This window comes from Paroedura picta, chromosome 6 (assembly GCF_049243985.1).
Source record: "Paroedura picta isolate Pp20150507F chromosome 6, Ppicta_v3.0, whole genome shotgun sequence".
Classification (NCBI taxonomy): Eukaryota; Metazoa; Chordata; class Lepidosauria; order Squamata; family Gekkonidae; genus Paroedura; species Paroedura picta.
The window spans coordinates 88,763,889-88,776,893 of NC_135374.1; the positions used below are offsets into that span (position 1 = coordinate 88,763,889).

Below are 13,005 nucleotides of genomic sequence, written 5' to 3' on the forward strand. Positions count from 1 at the left end.
TGTTTCAAACATGCGACTTTGAACAGTGAGCAAAAGCACTTGTGAGTTTGGCTTGCATAGTTAGGCCGTGGTTCCAAAGGCAATGCTTTCCAATTGCTAAGGCAATTTCTCATTGCCTCTTTCTCATGCCAGCTGGATCCCATTACATTTTCTTACAGTGTAGAGTAGTGGTTCTTAAATGGTGGGCGGGACCCCAAAATAGTTTGTCAATCTCTCACAAGTGGGTAAGGCTTAACAGGTGTCTGCTAATACCAGACTCCTGGTAATTGCTGCTGCCTGAAGATGCTCAGCTGGTCAGGGGCAGAAGCAGGCCAGACAAACAGGGGCACTGATCTTTGTCACTGAGCAATGATATTACTTACAGAGTAACCCAGAAATCCCGGCATTACACCCGGGGCAATGCTATAGCACTCTCTCCCAAACTCTGTGGTTTCTAGAGTTTTGGGGCAAGTGCGAGAGTGTTGACCCAGTGAGATGCCAGCACTTCTGGGTGTGCTCTGTCATCATTGCACAGTGACAAAGATCGCTGCCTCTGTTGTGCCTGCTGGAAGTGATGTCTTGGCATGTGCCACTGCCGCCCACAGTAAGTACTAGACCCCCACATCCCCTTCTGGTTGCCAAGTCATGCCTGATAACTCTACAGGTGGGCCAGGAAGGAGAATGAGAAACGGGATGAGGTTAGGAGGCAGATTGTGTAAAATGGCCATTTCTTGTTGCTAAATAATGTCCACATGTGTCTAAACACTCAAACTGGAAAAAATGTAAACTTGTTCAGTGTTAATTGATGTGACATTATTGTATTTTATTCTGGGTAGGGGGAAAGTGGTTTATAGGTGGCCTCTAATTTTTCTCCAAAATGAAGTGGGCCCTCCTTCAAAAAGTGTGATAACTACTGGACTGAATGTGGCTTAAACTACAATGATATGCATGCATATATTTGTAATAATGCTTGATGAAACTTGGTGAACTTCTGAATAAGCACACACTGGGCTGCATTGTGAACAGAACATCTTTAAGTTACTCTCCCAGTTTGTATGGACCTTTGGCTGTTAAAGTTTGTTTATATCCTACCTCATTCTCATTGGAGTCTACCTCAGCATACAGGCTATGCAAGAAGGAAGGTACCTTCTCTGCTTTGTGCCAAATGCATTTGAAATTCTGTGGCTGCTTACTATGGATAAATTAGAGGGTTGGCGAGTGATAGATCCTTAGTGGCTGTATGCCTATACGGAAGCAAGATATGGCAGTTAGCAAACAATCTGATAGAACAGGCTTTTACTTTGGTTGCATCTCATAAGTTACATACACAATTCTGGTTGTAGGTAATGATTTTAAATTTTTAATGTTGCTGGTTAGACTTCTTAAAGCAATGTAAGTAGGGCTGCCAATCTCCAGGCAGTAAAAAAGAGACCTGTGTAATCATGACCCTAAAACTATAGTAAATAACGCTTCCAAAAGTGCAAAAATAGCCATGTATAAAGTATCATAAAGATCATCATAATACCCAAACAGTATTGTAAATTAGTGTATAATAATACAACAATTCAACATATGTGATACAAAAAAATAATTCAGGCAACAGTTCAACAGGTTAGTTCCCACTGAAGCCCAAATGAAGATCTGGTAGTCCCCTGTTTCGCAAGGTAGCTGCTACAGTGGACCTAACAGAAGTAATAATATTAACAAGTTCCTCAAGGGAAGAAATAACAAATTGACTTAGAAGAATTCTCCAACTAATTATCAGTGGTCTTTTTCCAAGCTGCACATAGCCTGCTTTAGGATCCTGGAGGTAGAGTTGTATTTTGTATTTCTATGCTGCTGTGTGCATTAACAGAGATCTGAAATGTAGTTGTTGCTTTGTTATTTCAGGCTCCTTCATACAACAGATATAGCCTAGCTGAAGATGCAAATGAGAAACAGGCCAAAGAAATTCTGATCCGTCGCCGACACAGCTTAAGGGAGAGTATTAGGAAGAGCAATAGCTTGTCAAGACCGGTATGTGCATTTTCAAGTGTATTCTACTGCATGGTCTGATTTTTCTAATATACCGTATATACCCATGTATAAGCTGAGGAGGACTTTTTCAGTGTGAAAAAATGTGCTGAAAATCTCGGCTTATATAAGAGTATATACAGTATGTATTACATCGCTGAAAAATATAGTGAGGCTACTGGGTTTTTCTCAGTGGGTAGACATTTTTTTTCCTGAATATGAGAACACGGATGACCTACTCATGCCCGTGAATAAAAATGAGCAAGAGTTTGTTTATACTATGAGACAAAATGATTAGCCTCAATACAAAGTAGTGTGTTTCTCATGTATTTCACAACTTTGCTAATTTGTGAAATGGTTTAAATTCTATTTTTTCAAACATCTGTTTTATTCTCTGTATATAACTTGTTATTCTTATTTCTGCAGATTACAAACAAAACACAGCGCTATTTATCACTGCCCAGAAACACGAAACTCCCAGAGAAAGTACGGAAAAGAACTCAATTCTCTTTCAAAGGTAATGAATTCACTAAGAAAAAGAATGAAAAGAAAATTGTCAGGTATAATCAAGGCTGTTTGCAGTTTTTGTCCCTACAAATAAGTATATTGATTTCACATGTGACTTAAATTGAGGAGAAACGAATGATAATTTTGGTGATATTTATATATTGTGCATATTGAGTTTTATAGGTGTGTACGCTCTGCGGGTGAGAACCTGTTGGTCGTCCCCGGCCCGAAGGAAGCGCGCCTAGCCTCGACCAGGGCCAGGGCTTTTTCAGTCCTGGCCCCTACCTGGTGGAATGAGCTCCCGGGTGATCTGCGGGCCCTGCGGGATTTGTCAGCTTTCCGCAGGGCTTGTAAAACGGAGCTCTTCCACCAGGTCTATGGTTGAGGCTGGGGTCAGCAAATCAGGGACATCGCTCCCCCCCTAGGAGTTGGAGTGTACGCTACTCCCCTATCCTTTCCTCTTCACCTCTTAATAATTGGGGGAGGGATGGGATTTTTAGCCGCCATGTTAGTAGAGTGATGTTTTAATGGGAATTTTAATGGGATTAGTTGTTGTGACCTGCCTCGAGCCTATCGGGAGAGGCGGGAAATAAATCTAATAATAATAATAATAATAATAATAATAATAATAATAATAATAATAATGTTTGAGTGACAGGGTGAGAATAAGGCTTCCTAAATATATGAGTCAAAGCTGAGCCAAACAGATAAACTTCCAGAGTTCTTGTAGTTTTCTGTAGTATTTCATGGTGTGAAGATGACACAGCAATGACAATGTCGCTTGTAATATACACACTCATTTCTTTAATCCTGCTGTTGTCTCTTTATGACAACCTGTTTAGCCCAATAAAGAGTGGAGCAAGTAATAGAATCCCATATTACTTTCAGTTCATTCAGCATTAGGCTGAGACCTATATAGCTGCTTTAGCCACACCCAAGGAGCTGAGCAAGCTCAGTGGGTTTAAAAAACACGCACTTTCCCTATTTGAATCACACTGTCCATACTTTCAGTGCTTCTGTACAGGTTATATGTTCCCAAACTGGGTAATGATTATTTTTTTTCTTGCTTCTCCATACACTGTGGTACATTTGTGCACCTTTCAGGGTTTTTCTAGATTTTCTCTGGTCTTTCTCAAACCTGCTTTCTCCAAAGTTTTGGAAGAGTGGTTGGGAAATTTCAGATTTTTCTGGTACCCACAAAGCAGTCTTTTCTCCCAAGGTAGCCATTTCTTCCTCCTACAATGGAGGGTTTTCTTTCTTTCTTTAAAATCAGCAGCTGTATTGTGTTGTAGCAATGTGTCAGGTTCGTTGAATTCTCAGTTTCAATTTTTTAAAAAGTCTTTAGACCCTTTTCTTGTAGGTATTTGGAGAAAAGCATATTTCCTCAATGAAATGGGCTAAATGCTAACGTAAAAAAAAGAAAGCTGGGAGCCTGATTTTTTTAGTATAATGGTACACTGATATAATGCTATTAAATCTTCAATAAGAAAAACCTCCAGGGAAACCTTCTGTGTGGAAGTCCTGTTGTTGATGGTGCGTGTTATGTGCGATATACAAGCCTGTCTCTGTTGGAAAATAGCTTTATCACAGACTGCTTTCTGTTTCCAGAGCAGTTAGCCGTGCACCATGGGAACTACTGTTCAAGAAGCACATACCCAAAGCTCCTTTTGGGACACATAATTGCATGCTCTCTCTCTCTCTCTCTCTCTCTCTCTTTTATAAAAAATCTTGGCCTGAGGTTCTGAAATGTGATATTCACTATCACTTCATTCACCTGTGCCTTTCATACATGCTGCTTTTGACTGGAACATTAGAGCTACATATTGAGGATAATAAAACTGTAACCACCAATACTGATGTGAGTATCAAGTGGCAGAGATGCCTTAAGAGGCATTCTTTGTGCTGTTACTGGTAGAGCACTTAACCAGGGCAGGGCCAGATTCTTGGCAGTGCCATTGTGATTTTGTCTCAGTATCCCAGATCTTTAAACAGTTCTGATCCCTCCATGCTTTTGTCAAAAGCTTCCTTCCTTCTCAATCTGGAAGGAGCCAGATATACCCAAGACCTGTTCTGCTATTTCATGTTCCCTCTGGAATAAGAAAAGCTTTCATGGAGCCAAACAATGTACTGTGTTGTTACTTATAAATCAGACTGAATAAAAGTTTTTTTTCCCCCCATTTGAAGGCAAAATGTCTTCATTTCTTATTCTGGAAAAAATGTGGCCTTGTTGGTTCTTTTTCAGTTGCTGTAGCATTCATACAAAACAAAATTAGCACCTAGTTTCTAATGCACAGTGTGGTTTTATAGTCCTCTTTGTTTAAGGTTATGATGCTTATATTACTACTTCAAGGTATATATGAAGAAGAGTTTTTTGTACCCCACTTTTTACTACCGGAAGGAGTTCCAAAGTGGCTTACAATCGCCTACTTTTCTTCTGAGAGAACCCTGAAAGATTATGCATAAAAAAATATTTCTAAGGTCACCCAGCTGGCTGCATGTGGAGGAGTAGGGAATCAAACCTGGTTCTCCAGATTAGAGGCTGCTTCTCTTAACCACCATGCTAAGCCGGTCTCTATGAGACCAGAAATGTCATTTTGAGGAGCAGAAATTATTTTTCATTAATATTTCCTAGTTTTGTACCACCTAATTTCGTACTCTCAAAGTACTTCCGTTAGTTGGTCTGAGATGTATTCATTATGCATAAAATTTCCCCCTCACCTTTCCATTAAAAAAGAAAAACAGGCCAACAGTTTCTATGTAGCCTGACCCTGAAAAATCAGAAACACTGCTTAAAAATTCCTATCATGATCTACGAAAACGTAAATAAAATGAAGACTTGTAAACAAGTCTTGTCAAATGAAATATAAACATTTTATTTACATTTTCATAGATCACGATAGGAATTTTTTTAGCAATCTTTATGGTTTTTTTCAGCATCCAGCAAAGGCTTAATAAAATAAAGGCAGATTTTTTGCTATATAAGAGATAGCATGAACAGCAAGATTCCTGATAATATGTACAGTACAAGATATCAATTGAGCATGCTCACATCACAAATGTAACCTTTGTATCCTCCAAATCTGGAAAGGCTTATAACATGTACCAAATAACAACACAAAAGATAATTAATCAAAATGACAAAAAAAAATTGCCTACAAAACAATTTTATTTCATTGTTTTTACACATTGACTTGACCATGATTTCAGGCAGTGAGCGCTGGTATTAACCTTGTTAGAATGACCTTCCCTTTTCTTTGACATTCCTTGCATTAATAAACACCATATTCCATTGTTACACAGAATTATTATATTCTTAGTATAAACGACACATCACACAGCAAAGTATCTGGTTTTATGTTGCAGTAATCAGACTTTTGCTCTGTTCTATAGAATGAATAAATACTTGGGATGTGCATTAATACGTATTCACTTTCTGAATTTCCAGTGGGTGATGGCAGCGATTCCGAATCTGATCACACTACAGTACTAAATTTAAAATCTCAAGCAGGGAGGATTTTAAGAGACCAGAGACTTCGACAGCAGCAGGAAAAAATGGAATGGAAAAATGAATTGGACACAGAGAACCAAGAGTCCAGCCGTTCTCAGCAGAGCAGGGGTTTTAGACAACCGCTACTACCCCGGCCTACATTCGGTATACTCCCTGAAGAAGATGCTTCTGAAGACAACAGACCCATTCCACCACCTCGGTTAGACCGGAAGACCTCAGAAACTGAAAGGCCTGGAGAGAGATCCTAGAAAAAACCATACTGAAAGTTGCTAAAAAGAGTAACTATCCATTACAGACCTGACAGAATAGCAGTCTGAGCTGGGCCCATGCAAAAGCATAACCCTGGGTACTTTCAGAGGGTTGGTGGCAGGGAAAAGCCTTTTAGAAATCACGTTCTTTCACTAAGGGAAGGGAAAGACTACCTGCAGTGGAAGCCAATAATGCAAATGTTTTATTTTATTATGATTGCTGTTAGACTTCCATAACAAAAGGAAGTTTCATAAATGACATACTATATTATTTTTTAAATTATTTTACTTTGTTTGTGTTTGTCCATGGCAAGTTGTAAATAGAAATTGCGCTGCGGGGAAAAGAAATTGCACAATGCACCTCTGTCTAAGGCACTTGCCACCCAATGCACTGTGATCCCATTGCATCTTGTAAAACATGGGAATGCATTAAGTTAAAGAGATGCTGCAGTACTAAAAGCTGAACTATATTATGTCCATGATGCACAATGTACAATAGCGTGCTGAACTAGGAATTAGGGAGTTCAAGGCACCTCTCTTCTAAGAAACTCAAGGGGTAAACCTCAGTCTCTCTCTCTCTCTCTCTCTCTCTCTCTCTCTCTCAGCCTACCCAAAGGATGCAAAAGTTCTAGAACTTTTGAAACCATAGGGGGGGGGGGGGAGAGAAATCCCTTTCTCCATTCCCCCCCTGATAAAACCCTGAACATTTGATAAAAAGGTAAAGATATGCAATCCTTATCTACCTATCAATCCTAAGCCTATTTGGCTGCTTTCAAAATATAAAATGCATTCTATGTAATTTAGCATATGAAATTGTATTAACTGTCGTATCTATTTTAAAACATAAATATCATGGATTTCTACAAACAAAATATGATATATGAACACAAGAGAGGGATGTGTCTAAATTACCATATCCTATGTTACCATAGTATTTTTCTGTTACTTCAAAAAGGGGGGGGGATAGGATTATTTTTACTGTTCCCCCTAAAATTCCATTTTTTTATATCAAAAAAAATGGCAAGCCATTTTTCATGCTATATATTTTGAGTACATAATAACCTTGTCTTAAAAAGCATTTTACCTAATTACTAAAACAAGCAAGCCAAAAAATCATAGGTGTTTTTAGTGCTCCCCTATATATTCTAATTTTTTCCATTTAAACAATTGAATGCTATATATTTTGAGCAAGTAAAATCTTGTCTTTAAGCCTATTTCACTCCAAATACAAATAAAACTTCATAGGCCAAATGTAGCCCACCTGCCATGTATTGTGTCTCACAATATTCTTCACTGTATGACAGTCCAGAGTTTATCTCGCTCAATAACAGATTTGAATCCGGTAGCACCTTACAGACCAAGATTTTGGGGGTATCATGTCCTGAGAGTCAAAGTTTTGAGTCTCATTCCCAAGGGTGGGGGGGGGGGGGAGGAGGAACATAATGGCCAAAGCTTTGCCTCTCAAAAAATCTCCCACAAATTTTGTTGGTTTTTAAGGTGCCACTGGATTTTTAATCTAGTTGTTCCAATGCAGACCAACATAGCTGCTCTTATGAGCCTATTAACTGAATACATGGCACATTCATGAACACAGCTAGCAAGCTCCTTGAAAAATTGAGTATTTTGTAGGCATCATTGTAATCATTCTGAATCACAGAATAAATAACAGGGTTATGACTGAGTCAGGCACCCAACTTGTGCATTCTTTCTCTGAATGCTGTTATCTCTGACATATATGTAGACAGGGTGCTTGCCTCCTTGGTCGCTTTTACAGATGATCTCTGGAAGCAGCTGGACCAGGTGAGTCAGCGCTGCTGGTGTAATCAGATCTTACAGCAGCATTTGACACAGTCGATTATAAGCTGTTAGCTCACCATCTCACCAATGTAGGGATACAGGGATCAGCCTTGTAATGGCTGGTCTCTTTTCTCCAAGGCTGGGTACAGAGGGGAGGGTTGCAATCGGGGAGAAGCAGTCATGACACTGCACATTCCCTTGTGCAGTGCTGCAGGTGCGATTCTCTTAATGCTATTTAGCATCTATATGTGCCTTCTTGCACAGCTAGTCCTGGGATATAGGCTGGGTTGTCATCAATATGCTAAATGACACCTATCTATATCTGTTAATGGCAAGATATACCTCCAGCTTAACTGACCATGTGTCTGGAGACTGTGATGGCTCTGGAAGAATTGCCTGAGGGAGGCTTAACCCCTCAAAGATGGAGGAGCTATGGCTAGGGAAGAAAGGATCAGAAGGGGGAGCACACTTCCCCTGTGTTGATGGAGTACAGTTGACAATATCATTTGGAGGTGATCCTTGATACCTCCCTCTTTGTGGAGGCTCAGGTCACAAATGTAGCATTTCAGGTATTTTACCATCTTTGCCAGGCAAAGCTACTAGTGTCCTGCTTGGACTCAGAAGACCTAGCCACAGTGATCCATGTGACGGACACCTCCAAGTTGGATTGCTGTAACTCACTCTATGCAGGCCTGCCCTTGGTTTTGATCTGAAAGATACAGCTGGTATAAAATGTGGCTGCACAGGCCCTCATGAGGACCCTGTAGAGTGCTCATATTCAACCTGCCCTCTGCATTGGTTGCCAGTAGAATTCCGGATCAGGTTCATGCTGCTGGTGTTAAACTTTTAAGGCCTCCTAGTATGTCCTCCAAAGAGCTCTGCGCTCCATGAATAGCAACTTGTTGGTCATGCCTGGCCCCAGGGAAGTACAACTGGCCTCAACCAGAGCCAGGGCCTTTTTGGCTTTGGCTCCTGCCTGGTGGAATGAGTTGCTGGCAGAGATCCAGGCCCTGATGGTGCTAACAAAGTTCTGTAGGGCCTGCAAAATGACACAGTTCCACCTAGACCTATGGTTGAGGCCAAGACAGTTCATTCAGGTGCACTTTCTGTCTATTCCATCTCCATGCTGACTTCCCCCCACAGCTGTGGAGTCCATCAAGACCAAGAAGAGGGGTTGCTATACAAATAGAGATATTACATTTAAGAACTTTAAAATTATGATTTAAATATGGTTTTGTGTTGTAAGCTACCCTGAGCCTGCTTGCGGGGAGGGGCAGCCTAGAAATTAATATAAAAATAAAACATAACAGGGTAAAGACCTTAATTCCAAAGCCCGTAAAAAGCTTTTGCTTCCAGTTTTCTACTTTGTACTATAAGAGGTAAGTAGTCTGTGAAGATACTGCTGCTTGTATATTGGGAGGAATGTTTAACCTGATGATTTCTTTCAATAGGGTTGCTGAAGCTTGTCACTTTAAATGGATAGAAATAATTTATAAGTATATATTTTGGGTTATTTGGTGTTTTGTTTTATTGTGTGGGTTCTAAATTGTGATTTGTAAGCCACTTTGAGCCATAAAGCAAAGCAAAGATATAAATATTTAAATAAATAAAATATATGAATTTCCATTTTTTGTCACATTTGTTCTTGAGTAAACTTAGCAGTCATAGGATAAAATGGTAGGTCTTCTGATTGAACAGTAAGTGGTTGAAAACAGGAGATCAAAGATAAGACCAGAGATGCTAAGAATTTCAACAAGAATGTGATTACCCATTGAACTTAGTGAAGAAATTGCAATTCCCATGAGTCAAACCCCTTTGATGCTGTTTTTTAAAGTTCTTTTGCACAACAGACATTATAGAGTGAGGGATAGACTGTTCCTTGGTAATAAACTACACTTGTAACTTACTAATTGCAGCTTGTGGCTGCTTTTGTGCCCAAGTACTCAGAAGCTGAATCTTCTTGTTCACTAAAGAAAAAAACAAAGGCCTTCCAGAGTCATAGTGGGGTCATTGATTTCTTGAGCACAGAATTTTTCCTTGCTCGGGACCATTCAAGTATTTTCGCATGGGCAGTGTCTCTCAGGAAAGTTATGTTAAAATTATGTTCATCTAAAGTTGTGGAATATGTCCATGTGGGGAGGAGGGAAATATGAGGCAGTTTCATAATGTCCCTGTGCAGATTGATCTGGACAGGTAGGCAGCCATAGGGCTTTTCTGCATTTTTGTCACTTTTAAAGTGCTCAGGAATAAATGAAATATTGAAGTGACCACTAGAGGGAGTAGAACACATGCAGAAATCAAGGACCCCAATGCAGGCCCACAAGTGACAAAATAACACATATGGAAAACTTCATAGACAGATGCCAAGTGATACAGCTAAGTAATAATTCACATCAGGAGGCAGTAATGGTGGCAGCGAAGGCAACTTTACCCAAAAGGATGTGTAATTATTTGCATAGCCCTAACTAGACGGCCCAAGATAGCCTGGACTGGTCAGATCTCAGGAGCGAAGCAGGATCAACCTTGATTAGTACTTGGATGGGGAACCATCAAGAAATTCAAGAGTCACTATGCAGAGACAGGCAATGGCAAACTTCTTGTGTTAGTCTCTCGCTTTGAAAACCCTATGGGGTCTCCATAAGTCGGATGTGACTTGAGGGCACTTCACACATACATGCACATAGCTTGGTGTAGTGGTTAGGAGCAGCGGTTTCTAATCTGGTGAGCTGGGTTTGAATCCTCGCTCCTTCACATGCAGACCTTGGGTTCTCCACAGCACTGATAAAGGTGTTCTGACTGAGCAGTAATATCAGGACTCTCTCAGCCTCACCCACCTCACAGGGTGTGTGTTATGGGGAGAGGAAAGGGAAGGTGACAGTAAGCCACTTTGAGATTCTTTCAGCTAGAGAAAAGTGGCATATAAGAACCTCCTCCTCCTCTGCCACCACCTCTTTCTCCTCCACCTCCTTCTATTTCTGCATAGTCTTTTCCCCACAATCAAATGCATTCGACATAGATACTGACAAAGGGAGATTTAACCCTCAAAAGCTTGTACTCTAGAAATCTTGATTTTTAAGGTGCCACTGGACTCAAATCTTGGGAAAGGAGTGTCTTGATGTGCCACTCACAGCAACCCCAATGGGGGGAGCCTTTCTGGGAGGGTGCACAGGAAAAGTGGGCACTGTGGGTGAGAGGCTTTTTGACAAAATGGAGCTGGGGGTGGAGGGAAATCAGGATTTGCTTGATAGGTGTTTAGAATGGAAAAATTGGAAAATGAATCTCTGACAAAGGAAACTGGCATATAGTAAACCAGGCTTTCTGAACTAGAATTTTGTGAAAACCTGAGGTTTCTTGATGGCCCTGGAAGGGTTTCCTGAATGGGTGGGAGTTAATTAATTTTAATATATTTTTAAAATTTGTTAAACATTTATCAGGTGATATGACCATATATGGTTATGTCAACCTGCCTCTCTCTCTCCCCCCCCCCTCCCCATGGTCAATGATGGGCCCGGAGAGGGGCCCTGGATGGGTGGATACACAGCTATGCTTCCCAACTATATTCTGCAAAATCACCCCACTTCTGAGAAATTAATTATAAGATACTACACAAGAATTTGTGGAATGTTATCCCAAATCTTTACAAGCCTGTATCTCAATACATTTAGGTTTGGTCATTTTAATTCACATTAAATTAATTTTCTGTCTTTGATTCTTGTTGAAGGGAGGCAAATGATTTATTTTATTCAATCACTAGGAGACACAGACCTCATGCTGGTTTGCAATATACCGAAATTAAAAACAAAGATGATAATACAGAAAGGAAAAAAAAAGAACTACCTGCGACCGCCAGCATGAAGGCAACCATCAAACAATTGTAAAGCTTTAGTAAACAAGTCTTTAAAACAGGAGCAGCAATCTCCAACAAAAAAGTGATTCAGATGAAACTGGCAAACTTGTTTAAAGGAAACTGCAAAAGAATGCAAATAACTAGGCTATAGCGCCCTCTGTTGGGCATGAAGATGCATAACAATAACCTTCAATGACACCCCCCCCTTTTTTTTTTGTAATGAAAACACAGGACACTTTGGAAGCCTCTTCAGATGTTACATCCACTGGAAAACTGTTGCCCATACATGATGGGAGCATGCAGTTCCCTCTGTTCACACAATATGTGTGGTCAGTTTTCATATGAATTGGTCAGTGCAAAGATTTTCCAACTTACATACACAGTTTAATGCAGAGGGGGTTTTGGTTCCAAGAAATATCAGAAATTGGCTGATGGGGTTCACTTTCATAGCTTTTCAAGAATCCTGTGACCCTAGCTGGCTTTACAAGAACCCAAGAAATGGGCAGTAGGAACTGTTCACGAGCACTTCTACTAACCACATTTCTTAACCATGATATTGCTGCTTCCTATGCCATCTGCACAAACACAATACAGAACGCAAAGGCTCTGCTTTTCTTCCTACTCATTGTGGCAGGGGAGGAAGGAGTGCCCCGTTTGCACAGCGAGAACTAGGGCATCTTTCAAGAACAGGAGTCTGATAACATTGAAGACTTTTTTGTTAGTACAGTAACTGTGTGTTTACATGGATGTAGAAAATCTTCCAAGAATAAATTGTAGCATGCCCAACTCAACTATTTGTAATACAAATATTCGAAGTGCAACGTCAAAGACAAAACTAGGTGTTTAAAAAGTATGTAAAAGGGCCTACGGTCTGCTGTACCTTGTTGATTGGTGAACAACAGGCCCTACCCCACTAAATAGAAATGAGCTTACCCAAGGTGAATGAATACGACAACCAAATATTCATTCAGCCCTTGCTGGACATTCATCATACTTAATGTAACAAGAATCCACAATGTTTGGGGTATTATTCTTGTCCTGTTAAATAGTGTGTTGTGTTACACGCGCAAAAAAGGTGGCGGTGGGGGGTGGGGATGGGTTGAAAA

General features: G+C 40.2%; 1 protein-coding gene across 1 annotated transcript in view; it reads left to right on the forward strand.

Annotated features, from left to right (window-relative positions):
* SLC9A2 (solute carrier family 9 member A2) overlaps positions 1-9,676 on the forward strand; it is a 41,589-nt gene extending 31,913 nt beyond the window's left edge. Inside the window, exons 10-12 of the mRNA XM_077343571.1 lie at positions 1,870-1,995; positions 2,419-2,509; positions 5,945-9,676. Coding sequence (XP_077199686.1) covers positions 1,870-1,995; positions 2,419-2,509; positions 5,945-6,255 — 528 coding nt within the window. The 3' untranslated portion in view covers positions 6,256-9,676. The remainder of the gene's footprint in view (positions 1-1,869; positions 1,996-2,418; positions 2,510-5,944) is intronic.
* The last annotated feature ends 3,329 nt before the right edge of the window (positions 9,677-13,005 follow it).